Source organism: Fringilla coelebs, assembly GCF_963513975.1.
Source record: "Fringilla coelebs genome assembly, chromosome: 18".
NCBI classification, from domain to species: domain Eukaryota; kingdom Metazoa; phylum Chordata; class Aves; order Passeriformes; family Fringillidae; genus Fringilla; species Fringilla coelebs.
The window spans coordinates 977,095-1,001,809 of NC_140044.1; the positions used below are offsets into that span (position 1 = coordinate 977,095).

At 45.5% G+C, this 24,715-nt stretch overlaps 1 protein-coding gene across 1 annotated transcript; it reads left to right on the forward strand.

The window, feature by feature from the left end:
* The first annotated feature begins 1,301 nt into the window (after nt 1-1,301).
* PARD6B (par-6 family cell polarity regulator beta) lies at nt 1,302-17,523 on the forward strand. The gene is made up of 3 exons (XM_084217792.1): nt 1,302-1,467; nt 6,104-6,326; nt 13,002-17,523. Exons 1-3 carry the CDS (start codon nt 1,402-1,404, stop codon nt 13,829-13,831), a joined length of 1,119 nt encoding a protein of 372 aa, XP_084073918.1. The 5' UTR covers nt 1,302-1,401; the 3' UTR covers nt 13,832-17,523.
* Nucleotides 17,524-24,715: the final 7,192 nt, after the last annotated feature.

Consider the following 24,715-nt stretch of genomic DNA (forward strand, 5'->3'; position numbering starts at 1 on the left):
TTGTCTTGGCTCGAGTGAGAGCTGCAATTCCTTTGCCTTTGGCGTGATGGGAGGAAGATCAACTGTACAAAAATCAGCACTGACTTAGAAGTGATTCAGCACTGGATGCTTTTTATTTAATTACTGATTACCAAGTGAGACTTGAGAACTGACTAGACACCCACGGCGTGCCTCGGGTGCGGGCATTGTTTGAGCGCCCATCACGCCATCCACACAAGATCTACAGGATGAAACCTCACACTGCGTTCTCCTCCACCAGATTTATGGCTAATGGAGAGACCTGTAACTCAAAGGTCTGTTGACATGATGAGATTAATGCACATGCTTTCTTCTTGTCCATACACGTGACAAGTCTTTTATTTTCAGACGGTTTACAATCTCTGGGGTTTGTACTTTTGTCAGGGTAGCTTAACTGGCCTTTAAATGAAATTGATCTGTCTCAGAATTAATACAATAAGGAAGGTTAGCTCTGACATTACCAGATCCTGCAATCTTATTTGTGACTAAAATGAAAATAAGCTCTATGAACACCTTTACAGGTGGACACAGAGCCACGTCCCCAGAGGGAGACTTCACACTTTTGGCCTGACCAAGGTTTATTTATATAAGCTAACACTGGTATGGTTTGTGTGCTACATCCATGGGACCCCGAGATCCCTGAATCACAGGATCGCTGGGGCTGGAAGGGATCTTTGTCTGGAGATGGCTCAGTCCAGCACCAAGCTCCACGTCTGAGGGGCTGGAGCCTTCAGGGCAGCCTGACCCGGGGGCTGTGGGACAGTTAGGGTTAGGGTTAGGGTTAGGGTTAGGGTTACTCCTCAGGGCTGTGGGATGGTTAGGGGTAGGGTTAGGGTTAGGGTTACTCCTCAGGGCTGTGGGATGGTTAGGGGTAGGGTTAGGGCTGCTCCTCAGGGCTGTGGAGGACCCGCAGCTCGGCATGGAGGCTCCGGAGGGCCGCGGGAGGATGCGGAGCCGCGGGATGGCGGCCCTCGGGGCGGGAGGTGCCTGAGGAGGCAGCGGGAGCCGAGCCGCGCTCCAGCCCCGTGCGCGCACAGCCGCGGCCGCTGCGGGACAACGTCTGCGGCGGCAGGGCCCGCACCTGCCGGGGACGGGAGCAGAGAGGCCGCTCCGCTCCCGCCCGGCCGCCCCCATCTTGCGCTGCGGCCGCAGGTGCGCGGCCCCGCCCGTGCGCGGCCCCGCGGAGGCGGCGCAGGCGCGGCGAGGGCCCCGCCCCGGTCCCCGGCAGGTGCCGGAGCCGCGCGGCCCCGCCCCGGCCCGGCCGCGCTGAGGGCGGAGGCGGCGGAGCGGCCGCGGGTGCCGGGGCTCTTGGCTGGGCCGCGCCGCTGCCCGTCCCGCAGCGCTCCGGCGGACAGAGGAGCGAGAGCAGCGACCGCGCGAGGCATGAACCGGGCTCAGCGCGGGGCCGCGGGCAGCCGCGGCCTGGGCACCATGGAGGTGAAGAGCAAGGTGGGAGCCGCCGCCGCCTGAGGGCCGCGGGCGCGGGGGAGGGACCGGGCCGGCCCTGCGGGGCCGTCGGGCCGCGGTGTCGCTGCGGGGACAGGACGGGGACAGGGACAGGGACGGCGTCAGCTGCTGACTCACCTGCCCGAGGGCCGCGGGGGCACGGCCCCGCCGGGGCCTGAGCGCTCCGCAGGCCACCGGGCTCGGGCGGGCGGGCCCGGCGCTCCCTCCCCACCTGTCCCCGCCGCCCCCGGGGCCGCGGCTGCCGAAGGTCGTGGGGTCGCTTGCTGGGCGCGCTGTCTGCGGGCGAAAATACAAATGGTTTTGAGGTGGTTTTAAAAAAAAACAGGTAAGTGGAGTTGGCCCCTAAGTTTCTGGATAGACTAAAAGACGTACAGACAAATATGTGCTGTGAGGAAAGTGCGGGATCACGGGGCCAAAAGAGGTGTTAAGAGACATGCTTGGGGAGTGGATACATGATCTCCAGAGGACCGTTCCAGCCGTAAAAGTTCTGTGGTAATTTGCAAGCGTCAAAGACCCTCTCTTTGTCCGAATTGCAATGAGTGCGTTTGTTAGTGACTGTTTCTGTAGTTACCTTTTTTCCCCTAATGATTGTGTCCTTCTGTAGCTTTTAGTGCGGTACAGGGTAGGCTCACTGTAGAGGTAGAGGTGAGCCCTGGCTAGCTTATCCAAAAGTGGAGTTTGCCTTCTCTTAGAGACCTCGAGAGACTTTTACCCTGGCAGTGTTGCAGGAGTGTGTACCTGTGTGTTCCCGCAGAGATCACCCGTGTTAGGTGCTCACAGCTTTGCCCAGCTCTGTAAATTCTCCCATGCGTGTATCCATGCCTATGTTTTAATTTTTATTTGATGGTTAGGCAAAGTTTTTCTGATAAAACTTAGATATTCTGAGAGAAATTAGAAATCTTTTTTATTCTGTTTTATATTTTTAATATAAAGCATTTTTAATTTCCAAGTTGTAAAACTGCTGGATGCACAGTATGAGATAGCGTGTCTCTATTGAAGAAATGTTTAGGTAAAACCCTTTTTTCATTGCCTAGACAGATTGTAAGTGCATGCACATGGGAATGTGTTTTTCATTGGTGGATACATGGCTTTCTTGAGCTGTTTTTTTGAAGTGGGGAGCAGCCTGTGTTCTGTCCCCTCCTTTCTTGCTAGTGAGGTGTTACAGCAGCAGTGCAGGTGAAGCAGTCATGACTCGAGCTGTGTGGACATTTAAGGATAATGCATCATAGTGCTGGAACTTCTGGGGAGTGTGACCTTGGTCTCTACAGCCTGAATGAGGAAGATTTCTTTGAAGTGTTCATTTTTCATGTGACGTGAACCAGCAAGCACAGGAGTATCTGGTAGCTGTTATTTCAAATACCACTTAAGTCAGTACCGTGATGGTGAAGTCTATTATTTATGCTCTTGTAAGGTTGAGAATTATCAGTATGATGTGCTTACAAAGCCAAATCACTTGTTTCCTCAGCCCAGAACTCTGGGTTTACTGTTTTCATGCTGTGTGTTTTCCTTGATTTAAAATCTATCTAGGGAATCAGCCGTGTGATGCCTTCCTGGTGTTTGTGCAGAGAGGTGTAGCCCTAATGAATAGGGATTGTCCCTCAAGTGCATATTATGGAGCAGGATTCAAGGCATTCCTAGAACTAATAGTTGCTAATGCATTATTTAACAGCACCTCAGTTTAATATCGCTGAGGAGTCATCTTCCTTCTATGAAAATGAGCAATTCTGGAGAGAAAGAAGAAGTGCCTGTGTGGGAGGTGGAGGGAGCCATTCCTGTGGAGTGGCCTGGGCTTTGAAGGCTGCTCCATGATGTACAGCTCTTTATTTAGATATTCCAAATCAATAATTCTGCCTCAGCTGACAAAGCTGGGCCAGCACAGCCCAACTGTGCTTGCAGTTACATGAGCACAATCCTGTTGTTAGTTTAGTTTATTCAGTTTGGGTAACTGGTCTGAGCTTGCCCTGAGATTCCCCATAGTTCTTGAATTCCAGTCAGCCCATTTTCTTGTCATGGAAAATAAAACTTTATACCCCAGACTAGAGTTCCTGCTGATGGTATGGAAACCCCAAAATAAGCTTCTAGTTTTCTATATATTAAAATTCAGGTTTCCCCCTTTTTCATGGCTTGGAATAACATCTTTTTCTGAGTAAAGTCTTAATAACTGGTAAGGCAGAGAAGGTCACTGCAGCTCATGTTCTGTCAGTGATGGAGACTTGCATTGAGCAGCTCTGTGCTGTGTTTCAGAGGACTTTAAAAAGGTGACCCACAAATGAGTGTTAAGTGAGCATCCCGGGTGCCTTCCTGGTGTGCTGCCATGGCTCCCTTGCCTTCTCCCGGGGGAGTTACACGGGAGCAGCACGGGCTTGTAAAGAGCTCAGGTGGCAAGGAGCCTTCTCTGCTTAAGTTACTCCTCCAGAACATCAAGTGCAGGCCTGTTTCATGGGATGGAGGGCAGCATCTGATAGAAAATGCAGACATTTCAGGGATTCAGATTGTGCAGTTGCACAGTCGGAATTGTCTTTTATCTGCTTTCTAATAGTATTGAGCAAGCTGTGTTAGGAATACGAGTGGGTTAGGAGTATTTTAGTATTTGCACCAAATATGTATAAAATAACATGGAAAAAATAAAAATCGCACATTTGAAAATCTGGCCCTTTGCTTGCTGTGGTAAGATTCAACATTTATTGCAACCTGAGAGTGAGGTTGTTGGCTTTTTAAAACTTTAATTACTGAATTATGTTTAAGCTATGTAATCCTTGAAAGCCAAACAATTTCGATGGCTGCCATGCCTGGGCAGTTCCTGCGGGGCTCACACCTCGCGTAGCTGGGGAAGGAGCTGAGGCAGGACGAAGTCCTGCTCTGATGTCACGATTAAGCTGTGCTGCCTCTGACGGGAGGGAGCACAGTGATGGGAGTTCCTCCTGTGGGCTGGGCTTTTGTTTGTAAGCAGGTACGAATCATCCCTTCTGCCTCATTAGTCAATGTTGGGGTAATTGCAGTTTTTTTAGAGCCGGAATGGTCCCAGATAATTCCTTTGTTTGAAGCCTTTGGAGGAAGGTGGGGTGTTGAAGGTGTAGCTTGCTTTGAGTTACACATTGGTGTAAACGTGCTAACAACGAGGTCCTTGTCTCCTGATTTTCAGTGCTTTGTTTGTATGTGAGAGCTCCAAGGCTTTTATTCTCCAAAAGATTGTAATCAGGTGTGAAGTAAAGTGCACCTCCACATCTCCTGTGTGTAAGATACACCCAAAGTATGTGATGCTGAGGCTCAAACGTGCACTCAGAGCATTTTTTTCCAGTGTGGTTCTACTCTACTGAAAACTAAACTTGCTAAAGAAATTATTTAAAGTCTTTATTTTCACTGTAGGTCAGCAATAGAATTCACACACACACACAAAACCAGCCACCTTGAGTTTTTTTGAATTATTAGCTTATTATCCTTTTAATTCGTATACAATCTGTTCTGGTTTTTGGAACCTGGCTGCCGCTATCTCTGAATTCCTTTTGACGTCTCTGGTATGTTGTGTATGTGCTTGATACGGAGGTTTTAGAGTAATTTTTATCCACTATTCTGTTTGCTTTGGGTCCTGCCCTTATTAGGCAGAACACCAACATTTTACTAGCTATGTGTGATAAAAATCACAATTTGTCTAGTCTACATCTAATGCTCACCCTTTTCTTGGCACCCAGTTGAGTCTCTGCCTACTCCCACTGTATTATTGCCTTAATAAGCAACGTGTTTTAATAAGTGTTTGCTTTAGAGATGATTTAGGAGACTGAGCTTGAGTGGATTTGTGAGCTGTGTTTTTTTCTTGAATGATTATGTTGACTACAAGCAAATGCTGCCCCTTAAAGTAGTATCAGTGACTATTTTTTTCCCATATTTTCTGAACCTTACCAGATTTATACCCTGGCTAGAACCCTGATTTAAAAGACTGTTGCAATCAAGATTTGAGCCTTGCTCATGCGCAGGAATCTTTTGAATGCTCTTAAAGGCAGTGGCTGGTTGCCTCTGTTATCTCTCTTTAGGTGGGAGCAGAGTGGAGCTGAGATCAGCTCCCCAGAGTTGTACTGAAAAGCAGCAGCAGTTCTTTGTGGTCTTCACAGCCAAGGGGCATTTTCACTTCCTGCCCAAACAGCTGGGGGTGTGAAGGCTGCTCAGCCTTGCGTGGGTGACCCAGAGTTGTGTAAGAGTCTCTACACACTGTTTCCAAGGGTACTGGTAGTTCTCAGAACCAAATTCCAGGTAGGCACATACCAGAGGATGTTAATCAGTCCTGCTTTGAGCACCACAGCAGCGCTGCCTCTGTTCTGTGCCTTGCCCAGCGTGGTTGCTCCATGAGCCTGTGAGAATCTGCAGCAATCCCTGCACCGGTTTGTCACCTTAGTGCTCCCGTTAAATGGAGCCATGAAACAGCCTTGGCATGCTCAAAGGTACATGTACAAAACTAGCTATAACTTTGGGGGGAAAAAACCAGCTGTTTTCACTGACTGTTTTATACCATGTCAAAATTGTTTGTTGTAGTTTTTGGTGCACTTTTAATTCCATAATGTTTCTGGTTTAACATAAAATAATTGTTGCTTCCATATTAATGATGTAAGATATGTTTTTGTTGTAGTTTGGGGCAGAATTTCGACGATTTTCTCTGGAGAGATCCAAACCTGGAAAGTTTGAGGAGTTCTATGGATTACTGCAGCATGTACACAAGATCCCAAATGTTGATGTTCTGGTAGGATACACGGACATTCACGGAGACCTGCTGCCTATCAATAATGATGACAATTATCACAAAGCAGTTTCTACAGCCAATCCTCTCCTCAGGATTTTCATTCAGAGAAAAGGTAGGAGCACTTGAAGAATGTGAATCATCTGTTCATCCAGTTACAGTGTGATGTATGGAGGAAAAAACCCTTCAGTCCTATTTCTTCGTGTCAAATTCCGTAATAATTATGGGTCATGAAAGGTATTCACAGCTTGTTTCTCTTGCAAGGGCTTCCTCAGGCAACCTATTTATACTTTGTGGTGTTTTGCTTATATTTAGTTGAGTTAAAGTCAAGTTAAATCTCTAGCAAGTGCCTCTTTCTGGTTTTATGTAAGCAAGTGAAAATAAACTTTTAACCTCTAAGCTTTTCTGCTCTGTATTGGATACTTTTCACTTAAAAATCCAATCTTGATCAAACAAGAAGAGAGACATTACAGGATGGAAAGTAATACTAAAAATGTTATTACATGAAGTATTAAATGCAATATTAAAATATAGATTCAAGACTAACTTTGTAATATGCTACTCTTATTACACTTTCCTAATAAAGCATCTTGAAGTTTTCAGTTGACAAGCTTATATCAGTTAGCAGACCTCAGGAGTGAGGGCTGCTTGCTATGATGGTTTGCCTTTAAAAGTAGTGTGTCTGCTGTGGTTGTGTGTTCCCACTGTCTGCTTTTGTTCATGAAGGGAAAAAAACCAAATCTAATTAGAAGTTTGTATTTGTTCTTGTGGTGTTGTTCCTCGTTGTTGCAAAGACAGGCATCTTTTCCTTAGAAAATGCTGGGCTTCAGAACCTTCTATCAACTCCCACTCCAAAAAGTGAACTCCACAAGAGCCTGACACAAACACAATGTTCATAAGCAGTGTGGCTGCTTGGCAGCTGCTGAGTGCTGGTAAAATGTTTGTTTTGCTTGTGTTGGTAGAATAGACTGGTAAGGCCTGGTTTCTCAGTGCTGAAATGCCAAAGGCATGAAGCATTTGCTTTCGCAGAACCTGGAGGGAGACAAGGCCTATGATTCCATCTAATCCCCTACAGTAGCCATATGACAGGAAGGGATAAGCCACTTTGTCAGACTGGGATTATTGAGTTTATATTTTAACACCATATGGTTTTAGATTGTTCCTACTGTGACAGGTCTAACGTTGCCTGTTCCTAGTGTTGCATTTATCACGCTTCTTTAGTTTCCTACAATCATTTACCTTGATTTGATCCAGGTGGATTATTTGTTACTACTCTGGTGCCAGGAGTTGATATAATGCACAAAAGGAGATGATGAATCCATTTTAGTTTATCAGAACAAGAATTGATGAGTAGGAAAAGCTGTGTAGGAAGTACTAGTTGTCACTGCCTTCCCTTGGACATGAGAGCCTTCTGCCTGTGGAGTTTCAGGAAATAGAGCCCAGGCTGGCACCACAGTCCCTACTGCACTTTGCAGGGAATTAGTTGTGATCAGACTGATGACGTCTGTTGATGAAATTGATGCTTTGCCTTCACTGACATCTTTGCATGCAGAGTAGATGTTTATTGGATGGGAAATACAGAAATAACTTTATTCTGTATTTTATTTGTGATGGTTTGCTTGTAACCAAGGCTGGATTGGTGGAGTTAGGGGTGGTTCATATATTCTGCAGCATGATTTAGGTGTCCTCTGTTCACAGATTGCAGCAACCTTACTAGCTCTGCCTCTGGAATGGAAAGGTCTTAGCAAATACCTGCTATTGATGGGGCTGCTTTGATCTGGGCTGGTTTGGAACTATAATAAGTGACACAAGTTACTTTTCCACCTGCAAGGCTACTTGTGGCTTTCATGCATTCTCTTAAATCAGCTGAAAAGTTTTTGTGGGTTTTGTAATGGAACTTTGACTTCTTTTGTATTTCCAGCAGCAGTAGTTGGTAATTTAAGATCTTTGAAAAAAAGCCACTGTGGGGAAAGAAAGCATTTTGATTCTTTATAATGTGTGAAATTTTTATCATACTGTCTTAACTATTTAGAAACTTCACATAATTTGCGCGAAGCCACCTTGAGGTATGAGCAGACTGCAGTGAAATCTAATGTAAATAATATTAACTTCTTAGTATATTGCATCCAAGGAACACCTTGAGGGGTTGAAATGGGAGCTGCAAGATGGTTTGGCTTCTATTAATAAGCAATGGTTGTGATAATGGGACTCCAGACTTTGGGAAATGTTATGCCAGAGTAACAACTCTTCTCTCTCCTGTTTGATTTTGACTCCTCATTTCTGAAAGCTGTGTTTGTCCTGAACATTTATGTTGATGTGGTAAAAAACCTAGAGATCCTGTGATGAAATCACAAATTATTCCTCTTAGGTTCCTCTAATTGTATTTCACAAAATTCCTTTAAAATACTTTACAAACTGCTCCAATGCTAGAATCTAAACTGGGGCTTGATGTTGCTCAAGTCAGGATTGGCTGTCAGCTTGCAGAAAACATTCCTCACTGGAATTTCATTCTGCAGTTTAACAGATTAACAGGTACTGTTGACATCTGGTATTTAAAGGTTAAACTGATGTATTGTGATTAAATCCAGATGTATGGGAGTCACTCTGTCTGTGAGAAAAACCCTTCAGAAGAGAAAATGGAGGATAACAGTCTGCACAGGCTGAAGGGCAGCTTGATGTGGGGAGCTTTGCATTGTAAATACAAGAACAGCAGAGATAACAGAAGATGCATTTCATTATTTATCCTTAACAGTCCCTCGAAGGATTCTAAATTACAATATCCAATTCCTGCAAGTTCTGCATGGATGTGGCTGTATTTAGTGAGAAGTGGATTCTTTGGTTAATCCACTTGTGCCTCTTGAGAGACACTTTGTCACTGAGAAGCTTTACTTTGCTGAGAAGTAAGAGCAGTTGGCTTTTTAAACAGCTCTTTGTGGACTAGCCTAGCTATTCTGAGGTCTCTTCCTAAAAACACAGGTTGGTTTCCTAAAACCATGTTTTGTTATATTTTGTGACTAAATAGGAGGAGATTTGTTGGGTCATATTTTAAAAATGCTAAATTGCATCTCTCTTCAAATACACTAACTACTTGGGGGCTTTGAAAATTTAATTCTTAACAGGTTACTCTACATTGATTTGCAAATGGGTCAGGAAAATATTTCAAAAATCTGTCTTCAATAACATTAAATTGAAACCACATTTGGCATTTGTGGGTTTTTGTTTTCAATTTCATGTAGTAAGTCTGTACAGATTGGTGCCACCTTGAGCTTGAAACTGCTGGGGGGAGAAATCCTTCCTGCGCCTCTCCTTCACACTATCAGCGGTTAACACCTTGTCCTTTGGCTTTAGGCCAAAATATTTTTGCCGGGGCTTTAAACTGATTAGTGAGGTGCCAGAACAAAGATGCCTTTGTACTTGAGAGTATTGCTTTAGAAAACTTGTTTAGCAGTGGAAGAGAGGTTACCCAGAGTGTGCTGTTCTGCTGCGATTTGGGGAGATGAGTTTATCAACCTTCCACAATTTTTTTCCTCACAAATTCTCTAACCTTAACTGTCTATCTGAAGATTCGTGCTAGTTCTGAATTATTTAACTATTAAGAGCATTTATAATGAAAAAAACTTTGCTTCTGATTTGTCAGAGTTTCTTAAATGTTTTGACATCTGGCTTGCAGTTTTGGGATGCTTTTACTTCAGCCATGTGTCCTGTAACTTAAGAAAGTTACTAAAAACAAAACCACCAGCTCAATTTAAGACTTCTGATTTGTCTTCTGAAAGAGACTTTTAAAATTCCTTTCTTTTCCAAGAAATTTTTTCTGTTCTTAGTTTTTGTTTAAAAAGTCCTTCGGAATCTGTTATTTGCATACAGACATTTACATAATATTTCTTTCAAAGCCAGTCCTGTTGCAGCTGATCTTAGTGCTTCTCTGCTAACTGGAAAAATTTGATTTAGACAGAAGTTATCAGCTGATAGTTGTGGAAGGCAGGCTGGGAGGTGGTTTCTGTGAAGGAAGTTGGGAACAGTTCTAAATCTACCTTGAGTAAAGAGCACAGACTGTCTTTGATCATTTACAGGACACGACAGATCTACTTGGACGTAATAAATGTGTTTGTATATCCAGTTCATGCCAGACTTCCTGCAGGGTGTGTGTCCTGCCACGAAGGTGAAGAAGCCTTATAGCCATTGTGGCAAGCTTGGATCATTGAATACTTTACATATTTGATATGACAGAATAGGTAAAATACCACAGTCTGTCTGATTCTCTGACTTTGTGCACTTTGAATTTAAGGAGAAAACCCCATCAACTGAATGTTACAATGATGTGGGAGAACACTCGTGGCAGAATCAGTCCTGACAAAGCTTTGCTGTCCTGTTTTCTCGTGTCTTTTTCTAAACCAGCTGTTGTACTAAGAGCAGCAGGAGCAGAGTGCTTGAGTGGCACCAGTCTGTTGGGACCTGTGTCCTGGAGCTGTCATCAGGAACTTGCACTTCAGCAGGAATAAGTGCAAGTGTTTCCTTATATTTAAAGCAGCAAGAGATATTTAAAGTAAGCCCTGTCTAGGATCTGATTTCACAATTCTCCTTTCCAGGTTGTTTTGTAAACAATTGTAGTTCTAAATAAAAAAAGAGAAGTTATTGTGCCTCTTTGAGTTGCAAAAATCCTTTCAATGAAACACCAGATGTCTAACTGGAAACTGGTTGGACCCTGTCAGGGGAGATAAGGGCAAAACTTCTCTCACTTTTCCATTTGATCATAAATTTTTAGCAAACATGAAAATAATTGTTCCGTGTTGTCTGAAAAGTCAGCATGTTGTCAGCAGTGGATGGAGTACAGGGGTTTATCCAGCTGATCTTAGTCAGTCAGACATTCCAAAGGGCCTTCTACAGAGAAAAGGCTGAGTTTGCATTTGTGTAGGTGTTCCACTTCAGACACTGCTCACCTGTTAAAATGCTTTGGCTGGGGAGCTTGAATTGTTTTTTCATGCACCAGCTCTTCAACACAGCTGACCTAACACTCTTAGACATGAGAAGATCAGATTTTAGGCTATTTCTAAAGCCTTTGTGCTTGATGTTAAGATCTAATGTTATATTAATTAAACCTTAAGTTACAAAGTAACTCAGATTGCTACAGGAGTGACTTCAGGCTATAGTAGGGCTGTGTGAATCGGATATCTACAGAAATAACTCTTAATTGTGTGAGTTAAATTGTTGAACAACTTTATCTATAAACATCAGTGCAAAAGATGCTCTGGTTTAGGAAACAGCTAAGCAAGAGCTTTGCCTTCCTTATGGTGTAATTATTTTTTTTAAACAAAGGAAATAAAAAGGAAATGTAAATGAGGCCATCATCAGGACACATTTTTCTAAGACATGTTGATGAACTATTGTGTACACACAAGCCAGGAGTTGACAATAAATCCCTTTGAGGTTTTTTTTGTGGGCTAATTTAAATTTGTTTCTTTTCTTCTTGTCCTTTATCTTTTAGAGTACCAGGTCCGAGACTGCCTTCCTAGAGCAGCCAAAGGACTGTTCTTGTTTTCAGCAGCCCTAAAAGCTGGGAGGGGAGGACTTGGTGTTACACTAGCAGTAGTGTTAGCCTGTTGCTCTAGGAATACTTTCTCTGGTCTGTTTTGCTTGAAGCATCTGAGGAGTCCAAATCTAACTGGTTCATTTCTATATATCTCAGCCTTAGAAGCAAGTGCACTCATTGATTTCCTCAGCAGCTGGCAGCTGTCCTGAAATGCCACCAGGGCAGCATTGCCACAGTCAGCCCAGTCCACAGATTGAAATGTATAGCCATTCTTCCACTCTCTTGGCTGTACCAGTGGCATCTGAATGGGATAATACAAAGAAATCCCAACTTCTCTGGGTCCTGGGGTTAGTGCAGTCCAGTTCTGCATGATTATTGGGGCTTTTCCCCTGCAGAACAAAGATTTGTGTAGTCTGAGTGATTACACTCAATTTACAAGTGTAACTCTGAGGAAGCTCAGATCTGAATGTATTTAGGTTGATTCTTTTTGGTGAGTTATTGCATAGTAAAAAGAAAAATGGAACCTTTGGTAAATAAGCATTTCAGAAATTAGTATTGCTTCCTCAGAACATGTTTTCTTGTCCCTTACAAGTAGTTGTGGGACTAATATGTTTTCTTTTGGATTTTTTTTAAGCTCTAAGCCATTTGCCTATTCCTTTATCAAGTTGTGGCAGTTACAGCATTGCTTGCATGAACAGTTTTGCTTGAAGTACTTGTGTGCGAGGTCTCTTTGTTTCTGCTCCACAGCCATTTTACCTACATGGCGTGGGGGCAGGGAAGAGTGCAGAATGGAATAAGCTTTCTGGAGTTTGAATCCAGGTCACTTGGCTGGCTCCCAGTAACTAGGCAATAATAGGCATGCTGGCTGCTTTCCCTTTTTCATTCTTTCTTTTCCAATGATCTGAAACCTGAGGAGAGAAAACTAGCAAGTGGAATTACTCTGAATAAAATTAAAATGTTTCTAGGAATGTGTTCACTCTTTCCATTCTACCCTTCTCAGGCCGCTGTAGCTCTTTGTTTCTGCTGCTGCTAACTGGTTTTAATTTGTTTTGCTCACTCTTTCCTTCGGTAGTAGAAAACCAAAAGTATTCCAGACTTTGTGTTTCATAACATTAAAGCTTTTGTTTCATGCGTAGAGAGAAATTCTTCTGTGATAGTAAGGCTAACACCTAGATGAGCTGTTTGTCTCTGCTGAGCTAACACATGGGAGCAGTGTGACCTGGCTGTCTGCAAGCTCTAATCCCCGTGTGCTCTGTCTTCCAGAGGATGCAGACTACAGTGCCTTTGGGACGGATACCATGACGAGGAAGAAGAATGTCTTATCCAACGTGCTACGTCCGGACAACCACAAGAAGAAACCCCACATTGTCATTAGCATGCCCCAGGACTTCAGGCCCGTGTCCTCCATCATAGACGTGGATATTCTGCCCGAGACCCACCGCAGGGTGCGGCTCTACAAGTACGGCACCGACAAACCGCTGGGCTTCTACATCCGCGACGGCTCCAGCGTCAGGGTCACCCCGCACGGGCTGGAGAAGGTGCCGGGCATTTTCATATCCAGGCTGGTCCCCGGGGGGCTGGCTCAGAGCACGGGCCTGCTGGCTGTCAATGATGAAGTGCTGGAGGTGAATGGCATAGAGGTGTCGGGAAAAAGCCTCGATCAAGTTACAGACATGATGATTGCCAACAGCCGCAACCTGATCATCACGGTCAGACCCGCCAACCAGAGGAACAACGTCGTGAGGAACAGTCGGACTTCGGGCAGCTCCGGCCAGTCCACTGAGTCCAGCCTTCCCAGCAGCACTCCAAACGTTCTGGGGAGTCTGCTGCAAGGAGAAGAGGAGAGCGATGAGGAGGACATTATTATTGAAGACAGTGGCGAGCCACAGCAGATCCCAAAAGCTACGCCTGCCAGCGAAAGCATAGAATCCTTATCACAAATTGAACTCCTTCACGAGTCCACACAAAATGGATTCCTTCCTTCCAGCGAGATGAACTTGAATCACTCAACAGGCAGCATTAGCATGGAGTATGAAGTCCCAGAGCCAGGGCGTAAGTCCTTAGAAGAAGATGGAACTATAATAACACTATGAAGTGACATTGGTGTACTTTGTATAAGTAAGGATGCCATACATGTTTTCATTGGGCTTAATATGTAACACACTTTATACCTCTCCATCTACCAAGCACTGCAGTTAGATTAAAAGGAGGGAAAAAAAGTAAATTCAAGAAATTCAAAATTACATAAGTTGACTAACTTCATTAATTCTGCACTTCAATGTAAATAATTCACAAAGCAGGACAAAGATTGATAAATAGCTGAAATTGAATGAGGAAAATTTAAATTGAAAATGAAGGATAGCTAAGAGATGGCTGTGAGCTTTCTTTTAAAGGTACTTGATTTTTATTATTTTTTTATGCCGTATACTACTGGTTCTATAGAAGTAAACTTCCTTACCTGTGCAGCTGACCGTCTCGTGGGCTGTGGTTTCACGGTCCTCTGAAGTGCTGCTTATGTGTGATGGAGCTGCTCCAGCCACATCACTCCTGTCCTGGCTGCTGCTCCCCTGGCAGAGCTGTGCATGGGCTCTGGGCAAGAGGGAGCTGGGAGAGGGCCAGAGGTGGGCTGGGAAGAGATGGGATGACTGGTCTGGTCCTGCCTGACACAGGGACAGCAGGGCTCTGTGGGCAGTGGGGCTTTGGAGGTCACTGTTCCTTTGTGAGTGAATGTGCAACCACAGGCGTGTTAGTCAGGCACCATTACTGGTTTTAATGGCCAGGCAAGCTTACTTTTAATGACTCTGATTTTGAAATTCAGATGTGAAAGTCTTAACACTAATGCATCAAAGACCTGTTCTCATTCTAGTTTGCAATATTTCAGGATATAATTGGATTTAGTTATTAATCCCAGTAAATTACAAACAAATCAAATGTAAACTTAATGCTATGGAAATAGCATAATGTAATCTCTGTTACACTTGCAGTCCTTGTAGAAACTGTAATGATTTCTACTAGCAGAGGTTTGTTGGAATGAGTCTGGATTATATACAAGTGACTTTCTTCAAACCTGAACAAATTAGAACAGTCTTGTTAAATCCCTGGATTAAAAAAGTTTTCAATCAGAATGAGGCTTTACTACACCTTGTTTGAGCCGTGTGATATTAACTTATTCATTACTAGGAGCTGTTCTGTAAATGAAGATTGTTGTGTGCCCCTGGCTGGGTGTTGTGGATATTACAGTGTTGCTCTGTGTGAAAACACTGATGACAAGTCCTGATGCTGCAAGAGCAAAGGTGTGTGTGTGTGTAACTACTGCACTCACTGGGACAGCTGCAGGGGAGACCTCTAGCATTGTTTTTATCCTTCCCCTTTTTGTATCTCCCACTTTACCCCTTTGGCCCCTGGTTCCCAACCTGACCCTCCTCTGGGAACAGAAGCTGTGGTGGGAAAATGAGCTGGGACTAATAGGACTGGGGAGAAGGATCTCCCCAGGGATGCTGTGGCCTCTGTCAGCCTGTCAGGAGGAGTAGGGTGCTGCCAGTTCTGTCCTGTGCTCCCCAGAGCAGCAGTCAGGTGCTTGGGAGCATGTTCTACCCTCTGGGAAGATGTGATGAGTGGGAATGGAGACTGACCCCTTTCTTTTTTTCCCCTCAGTCTATTTGAGGAAAATCTACCTCTGGTAACTTTACTAACAGGAGACCAACTCAACTGTAAGTTTAATGGTAGGGCATCTGTAAAAGTCGTCACAGACTATCGGAGCCTAAACCTGTTTGTTTCAGGTTTTTGTGATGATGCAAACACTGCTGCAGAAACAAATGCCTGCTGTTTGATGTTACAAAGTGCACGTTGGAAATTAGTATCTGATGAGCAGTTTTCTCAAACCTCCAATGCCAAGAGAGGCATTCATCCCCCTTAGGATTTACGGAGAATAGGCACAGCAGCCAGTGGTACTCTGCAAATACAGGTGAGGGGCTCTTTTGTTACACTTATTTATGGTTTCTTAGTGTGTGTGTGGAGAGCCCTGGAATCTTTTACAAGAACAAGATCTTTCAAGCGTTTCACTTGTTTTGCTAATAATTATTGAAAATGAAGTAACTGCATTCCCTTAGTGTGAAATGAGAAAAAGTAATGTTCATTCTGCAACATGGAGACTTTACCTGTGCATGTTTTCTCTCAGTGCTGCTCTACACTTCCTTTCTTTGTGGAAGATTGTTTACTTTGAAAATATCTTTATTTTCCTTTGTCAAAAGACTTTCCTTCCTGTATGAAATCACCAGTGGAGGGTGAGACTCATTCTTCTGCTAGTTTGCACTTCTGTGCCTTTGGTTTACTTGAATGTATTGTGAATAATCAAAGGAATAAAGGCACTTGGATGGGAAGAGAAGAGAGGTCCAGAGGTACAGAGAATGAACTGGTAGTGCACTTAATGCAGGTGTAACGTTTTCATTCCATGCAAATCCACTCCGGGGCTGATGTGGCCCATGAGGATTTTGAAGTTGCCTGGGAGGGCTGAGTCTGGCCAGGAACCTGGGCAGGTGCCAGCCCTGAGGCTGCTGTGCTGCCAGGCACGTGCGTTGGTAGTCTGAATAATATTGATGCCAGTATTAAGGACTTGTAGAAATTTAACTGAGGTCCTACTCTAAACTGCATGAGACTTCATCTCTTAGGACCTTTCCTGCAAACTGAGTAATCTAAACGTGAGTTAATGTTCTTTTTGACATAGATCATATTCTGTTTCACAGAAATTTGATGACATGTAGTAAAACTAAGCATTTGGGCCTTGATAAAAACTTAAAAGAATAAAACTGAAGAATGTGTATTTACAGTTACAGTGACAGACTGCACAGCATGTAATTGCTTAACTCTGCAGTTACCATAAAGTTTCTAAAGTTCTTCCATATCTTACTAATACATACACTGTTAATTACAAAAGATTTTTAAATTGCTATTTTGGGATGATCAGTGGTTGATTATGAGTGGCTAAATTTAATTTTATATATAAATGATACTGGGGTTCAGTATAAGGTTTTTAAAAATATGCTGATATTGTTAGCCTGTCATTCACTACCTCCTAAATTTTTAACATCTATACTGTTTTCTCCCTGGAAGACAATACTTAAAGGCTTGACTGTTTTATATAGATTTTATCTATAGCTAAAAAAAGGAGAAAGAATTCCAGAAGTGATAGTGAGGATGCTGCGCATGATTGACAATACTACGCTGCTATTGATGTAATCTGTGTATTAAGTATCCTGTGTGTGTAAATTGTATTTTCAATCCAGATTTTATAAATTAATTTATAAAATACCCAAATTATTTCAGAATGGAATGAAAAACTAAAATTACTTTGACTAGTGTTATATGTTGTGTTCATGCACAGAGGGGGACAAGTGATTCCTCCCTGGTGGTTGGGAGATCCAAGTGCACCTTAATAGGAAGAACAAATTCTTAATAGAATTAAGATGCATTTACTTTAAAGTTCTGCTGTGGTACTGGAGAAGTCAAGCCTAACTGTGAATCGTATGTTTTTTTCCACACCTGAATTAAATTTAGGACAATGTTCTCACAAGCTGTCTTTAACATGTGTATTTTTGTGAATATTATGTATTTTCTAATTAAATTTTACTTGCAATGTGATTTTTACATGAATGAACTTGTTTAAAATGTCAAATATCAGTATTTTTCTTACAACTTTAATGTATAATGTACATTGGTATCTCACCGAATGAAGATTGATTTTACAGAAATCAAGCTAGATGTAGTTGTATATTAGTCTTATATTTTTACAGACCAAAATAATAAATGGATATAGAAATGAAATGGTTTTTTCTCAATTACTCTGTCAGATAAAATGAGGAAGAATGTATCCTTTTTCTCAAGTGTGACAACAGATGGGCTTAATGTTTCTCTCCTGGCCAGCGGAGCAGGCAGTGTTTTCCTGGCAGTGTTCTCCAAGTGTCCCTGTCCCTCCCCTGGGCAGTCCCTCAGTGCTGCTGCTCTCTGTGCTGTGCTGTGCTTGCTCCCGCAGCAGCGACCCTTCAGTGAGGACTGCTCCTGGCACAGGTTCAGGTCCCTCCTGCTGGGGACGCTGTCACTGCTGCTGTGAGTGTCTCTAGAAGCGTCCACGGGGCAGCTTGAACTCTCAAACCCATTTCACTTACAACTGTTTCACCTCTTGCCTTGGCAGCCCTTGTAAACATTTACCCAGGGAGGAGAGACTGGGGCTGTGCTCAGCCCTTTGCGTGCTGCTTTGGGGCTGAGCACAGTTCTGCCCTGCACCTCCCTCGTGTCTGTGGGACTGGTTTGTTTGTGTGCTCAGGGCTTTCCACCCCTGCAGACAGAGCCCTGGGGAGGGGACAGCGAGGCTGGGATCAGCATTGACTCAGAGTGCAGCCCAGAGAACCCAGGCTGTGCCCTGGGCACTGGAGCATGAGTGGCTTGGAGCTGGGGGAGTCTTGCTCTCTTCGGACAGGACAGTTGGAAGGAATGCTGGAAGCAGAGTGGCATTCCCGGCATGGTGTGAGCTCTGCAGTGCATTCTCTGCCGTGTTCCTGGCTCAGCGGGGCGCTGGGGTCATCCCCCGAGGCAGCAGAGCAAAGGCTGAGGAGCTGTCCTTGGGAACGGCTGTCTGAGAGGATGGAGTGAGCCCGATGGGGCTGGCTCCGCAGAGCAGGCACAGCACAGCCCCTGAGCTGGGACTGCCAGGGAAGGAGGCTCAGTGCACTCACACAGGTCAGCAGCGCTGCTTCTGCAGAGCACTCATACCCACAGCAGTCTTCTTAAAACTGAGAAACTTATTTAAAGCAAGACTGACTTTCCCTACTGCTGCCTCCTTGAGGAAGGAATGCAGCTGTTAACTGCAGCTGTCCTTTAAACCCGGCAGCATTTCACTTTTCTCAAGGTGATGAGCTCTTAAGGCATTAGGACTTGGGTTATTTTATGAAATTGAGAATTCATGTATGCTTACAGATACAGTATTTTCATAAGTAATCAAGTGGAAGTCCTACTCTAACTAGTATACCAACAGGAGAAAGATTTAGACTAGTGCTAAATACCCCTTTGAATTTTTTTTTTTAGCCTCAAATTACCTGTGGCATTCTACAGACTTTCCAGAAGTCTTCTGAGTATGTGTTCCTTGCAATCCAAGTGTTACACTCAGATACTGGGATGTAGTTGCACATGGTAATGCTAGAGAGGAAAAAACAGCTTTAAGGTAGCTTCATAAATGGCTTCCAATGCTAAGAGGAGGGAAGATGTGCTGGATGGTAACAATATTTTTGGATGCTGTAGAAGTATGCAGTAAATGGCAGAGCTGCTCCTTGGGGAGGCGAGACTGCAGCCAAGATGTAGGAATTCAGACTCCTTGTGCAGCTCTGACAGATCACTTGTGTACTTTTCCTCTCACACAGGAGATAAACCTGTCTCTGGGGACTTGATGTCGTGTGCTTGATTTAAAAGTGCTTTAGGGCCATGAAGCACAAAGCGATTAAAGAAGTGCTGTGCTATTAAACCAGCGGTTCTCATACCCAGTTCAGCAGTGTTGCTAATAAGATATCATTTCCTCTTTTTGCAATTAACATTCCTTTCTATTGAACTACTATTTTATTACCTGATAGCGTAAGGAAATACCTTGCATTTCATCAGTGAGACACTTGTTTCAGGCTCTGGGGTGTTACCTTTAAGGAGGTGTATGAGTGTATTTACTGTCCCCACATCAGAACGTGGTTCTTGTCCTGTGAGGCGCAGTGACTTCTCCAGAGTGCTCTCGTGAGCACCTGGCAGTGCCAGGTACTGATAATGGCTTTTTTGTAGTCACCAATGGAATGGCAGTGCTCAGAGCTGAGGAACAGAGGGCACAGCTGATGTGGAAGGAGCCAGAGAAGGTAGGGACACCACCCAGTGCAGGGGTCATGCTTTTATAAATGGCATTTGGTTGGTGTGCTTATAACACACAAAGCTGGTGTGCATCACAGTCTGTCCTGTCTAAACCAGGGCTCGAAGTGGCCCAATATCTACAGCTGCAAGAGAAAATGGAGAAAAAATAAAGAGCAGGAAGCAAATAAATTAACTAATAAGGGAGGTGAGAGTCCCAAACACTGCAGAAAGGAATACATAATTCTGCAGTGGCCACAAGTTTGTCTGCTCCATGAAGCTGTATGAGCTGGTCAAAGAAAAGATCCTATCTCTACCTGCAAGCCTGGTCCCTTTCGACCCCATAGCTGTAGCAGTAAATTCTAGGCATGAGAAGAGTATTCTTCTTGTGAGACACTGGGATTTCTCAAGACTTTTTGCCATTTTTTTTCTTTTGTTTTTTTTTTTCCTTTTGTCATGGATATTGTGTACTCAAAAAAAAAAGGGTTTCTCTTTTCTGTTGGAGGACACAAATGATTTGAAATTCTGAAAATGCTGAGGAGAATGAGTTGAAACATAGATTTCTCTGACTTTATGAATGCTGCATGAGGTTGTATAAAATGCTTGGTGTTGTAATGCTGAAATTAAAAAACCTAAGTGCTTAAATCTTGTGAATACCTTGTTACTTAGTCTGCTATTCATACTCTGTCCTGTGCAGCAAAATGAGAAAAGTGGATATATATTTTTGCAAACTCATGATTTTATGAGTGAGCTAAAACTTAAAACAAAAAACTACTCGCAAAAGACCATTTGGGTTTTATTAAACATTGAAATGCTGTTAACTGTCTTTCAAATATGCTTCAGGTGGTCAATACCTGGATCTCTATAGTGTAGAAAGGAAGGGGGCAAGGACAGCACCTGGTTGTGAGCTGGGCACATCTCTGACCTCAAATCCTTTCCATACCCAGAAACGGGGACGGAAAAATTCCGAGCACCTTGGGGCTACATTTTCCTCTGCAGCTCTTTAATTTCCCGGTGACTAAAACCGGAGAGCCGAGCCCGCCCCGCTCGCTCAGCCGCTCCCGCCCCGCTCCGCCGGGTGCCGCGCTCGGCGCGCTGAGCTCAGCCGGGCCCGGAGCGCACCGGGGGCGCTCGGGATGGACGGGGGGCGCTCAGGATGGACCGGGGACGCTCGGGATGGACCGGGAGCGCTCAGGATGGACCGGGGACGCTCGGGATGGACCGGGAGCGCTCGGGATGGACCGGGGACGCTCGGGAGGCATAGGGGGCGCTCGGGATGGACCGGGAGCGCTCGGGGGCGCTCGGGATGGACCGGGAGCGCTCGGGGGCGCTCGGGATGGACCGGGAGCGCTCGGGAGGCATCGGGGGCGCTCGGGATGGACCGGGAGCGCTCGAGAGGCACCGAGAGCGTTCGGGATGGACCGGGAGCGCTCGGGGGCGCTCGGGATGGACCGGGGACGCTCGGGATGGACCGGCAGCGTTCGGACTGGACCGGGGGCGCTCGGGGGCACTCGGGATGGACCGGAGACACCGGGGGCGCTCGGGATGCGCGGCCGGAGCAGCCCCGGCCCGGGAGGAGGTGGGTGCAGAGGAGGGGGCTCGGAGCGGTCCTAGCGGGGGCACGGGCGGGGGGCTGCAGGCGCGGCCGGGGGTCCCGGCGGGACGGTACCGAGGGGGCTGCAGCCCGCGCCGCCCGGCCGGTGCCGCTGCAGCCGCGGGGGCTCCTGAGCCCGGAGCGAGCCCTCCGGCGGGGCGGTTCCGGCCCGGTGCTCCGTGAGTGCCGGTGTTCCCTCGGGATGAGCAGAGACGGGTCTGCGGGACTCCCGCGGCTGGGATGCAGCGCTGGGTAAAGCCGAGCTGCTGCAGGAAAAGTATTTGCGTGCTTTTGTTTGTTTAGATTATTTTTTTCCTGTTAATCGCTGTGCCTGGTGCTGGCTATTTGGTTTGCAGGAATGAAGCCCGGCGGTGCGTGAGGCTGAGCGGGACCATGGGCAGCTGGAGGACCCGAGGTGCAGCCGGCTGCCCTCCGGCTGCTGAGCTCCACCGGTAAGGAACAGGGACCCCCGAGAGCAGAGACCGAAGCTTTGAAGTTGCCCTCTGTAGGCTGAGACACTTCCCCACCACCACCAAGGGAGAGAGGAAGGCTCCAAACCCCAAGTGGGAGCACTTAAGGGCGCTCCCTTTGTGACCCAAAGGAAGCTGATATCCCACCTGAGCCTGGTGGTGATGTAAAGTTGGTAATGTTCTTTTGGGGCAGTTTATTTAAAATTTTCTCTTGTCATGACAAAAGATGCTCCTAAGCCAGCCTTTTAAATAGCTTCCCCTCACCCCCTTCCTTAATTTTGACAGTAAAATGTTGATGCAATTTATTTCTGTCTCCAAGGGAAAAAAAAATGGAAATTTGTTCAGTTTCGTTATTCAGAGAATTTTTTTCCATGCCTCTTCCTTGACATCATCTTTACATATGTGGTTGTCAATGATTTGCAATAATCAGGCCACTTACACATATCCACATCTTGGGATCTTTGTTTTGGTTTTGTGTTCAGCATTTTCAAGGTGATGACACAATGCTTGGTCCAGGATACCCACATCATTTTCATGCGGTTAAGCCGCTGGCAGTGTTTGTCTTATTTCTGTCAACTACACATCTGCAGTGGGCAAGACACAAATCTTGTTAACGCTGTTTACATTTGCAAAAAATGAATAATGAATTTTCAAGCTTGATTAAGATGATGTTGCAAAGTGAACTACTTAATAGGGAACAAGTTTCATTCAAGCATTAGTTCGTGTCAGCTGGAGTCTAGTGGTTTAGTTAAGTGCCACTTGTACTGGTGTTAAATAAGAAATAAAGAAGACACAAACGGCTTTGCCGTGCAGTGCTGTACAGCAAGTGAGTGCCTGCTAGTTCTGGTGAGAAATACAGAAATAATTTATGTTCTTTGCTCGCTGGAAGTCATTCTGTTCCCTTCAGACTCTTCAGCTGAAATTAAACACCTGGTTTACTGCTGACCTCTCTTGATCCTCGCACATCTTGGTAGCCTGCTCCAAGCAGCCGTGGAATTTGGGTGTTTTCTTGCTTGAGAGTTGATCGCAGCTTCTGTGGCTGAGTCTTCTCCAGTGTCTTCTTTGGCCTTAGAAATGGGAACTTCGGCTCCTTTTCACGGAGAGTTGCCTCACTGTTGTTTTTCACATTTTCAGTCAGGCATAGCACTTTCCTCTAGTGTACGGCTTCTGCCGTCCATGCTGATGTTTATTTCGTGCAGCGCTTGGGTTTAGGATGTTTAATTAGCATTTGCAGCAGGTTAAGCCGCGCTCCCGAGGAGCTCAGTACGGTCCCGTAGAAGGCTTCGCCCAGCGGAACCTCTCGTGCCTCTGCCGCAGGACATGGCTGTGCCTGATGTGCGTGTCCCTGGGCAGGGCTGGGACGGGCTCTGTGGGGGTGTCCCCGCCGTTCCGCTCGCTCTGTCCCCTCGCTCTGTCCCCGGTTGGGCCCGGGCCGGGCCCGCTCTGGGCCGGGCCCTCGGGGCGCCATCTTGGCCGCGGGCGGCGCTGCGGGGCCGTCACCGCCAGGGGGCGCCGGGGCGCGCGCGGGGCCGCCGGAGGGGCGAGGGGGGCGGCGGGTCGGGCCCGGAGCGAGCGCCGCGGGGGCTGCAAAAACACCTAAAACAGCCATAAAACTGCCCTAAAACACCTAAAACAGCCCTAAAATAGCACCAAAAACTGCCCGAAAACACCTAAAACAGCCCTAAAGTAGCACCAAAACTGCCCGAAAACACCTAAAACAGCCCTAAAACAGCCCCAAAACACCGCGGAGCCTGCGAAAACACCTAAAACAGCCATAAAACAGCCCCAAAACACCGCGGAGCCTGCGAAAACACCTAAAACAGCCATAAAACAGCCCCAAAACAGCCCCAAAACACCGCGGAGCCTGCGAAAACACCTAAAACAGCCTAAAACAGCACCAAAACAGCCCTAAAACAGCACCAAAACACCGCGGAGCCTGCGAAAACACCTAAAACAGCACCAAAACAGCCCTAAAACACCTAAAACAGCCCTAAAATAGCACCAAAACAACCCCAAAACACCGCGGAGCTTGCGAAAACACCTAAAACAGCCCGAAAACAGCCCCAAAACAGCCCTAAAACACCACGGAGCCTGCGAAAACACCTAAAACAGCCCTAAAACAGCCCCAAAACAGCCCTAAAACACCTAAAACAGCCCTAAAACAGCACCAAAACAGCCCTAAAACACCGCGGAGCCTGCGAAAACACCTAAAACAGCCCCAAAACAGCCCCAAAACAGCCCTAAAACACCTAAAACAGCCCTAAAACAGCACCAAAACAGCCCTAAAACACCGCGGAGCCTGCAAAAACACCTAAAACAGCCCTAAAACAGCCCCAAAACACCGCGGAGCCTGCGAAAACACCTAAAACAGCCATAAAACAGCCCTAAAACAGCACCAAAACACCGCGGAGCCTGCAAAAACACCCTAAAACAGCCCTAAACCAGCACCAAAACAGCCCCAAAACAGCCCCAAAACAGCCCCAAAACAGCCCCAAAACACCGCGGAGCCTGCGAAAACACCTAAAACAGCCCCAAAACAGCCCTAAAACAGCCCTAAAACACCGCGGAGCCTGCAAAAACACCCGAAAACAGCCCTAAAACTGCCCTAAAACAGCCCTAAACCAACCCCAAACCAGCCCACACAGCTGTTTGAACTGCTACTGCAGAACACTTGGAGCACTAAAAAAGCACTTGATCTGCATTGATCTACTCCTGGTAATAAAAATACCATCAAATCTTACTAGGAGTCGTTATATACTATGTTGTTCTGTTTATACTCAGCTGTTAAAAACACAACTACCTGAAATAAGCGAAGACACAAATGAGTCACATTTTTCACCAAATGTTACTCATTTGTGTCTTTGCCTTTTTTTAGGAAGTAAAAATGTACGAGTACCTGTTGGAGTAAAATGTAAATGTAAAAGTAAATCAGTAAAATGTACGAGTACCTGTTGGGGTTTATAAAGCTCATCCATGGATTAAATGACCTACAGCAGTCATTCATGCTTTATTTGAGATTCTAGATTAAATACCTGAAAATC

Coding starts and splice junctions, on each gene's coding strand:
- PARD6B (XM_084217792.1), top strand. CDS start 1,402: ATGAACCGGGCTCAGCGCGGGGCCGCGGGCAGCCGCGGCCTGGGCACC. Junction 1,468..6,103: donor CCATGGAGGTGAAGAGCAAG/GTGGGAGCCGCC, acceptor TTTTTGTTGTAG/TTTGGGGCAGAATTTCGACG. Junction 6,327..13,001: donor GATTTTCATTCAGAGAAAAG/GTAGGAGCACTT, acceptor TCTGTCTTCCAG/AGGATGCAGACTACAGTGCC.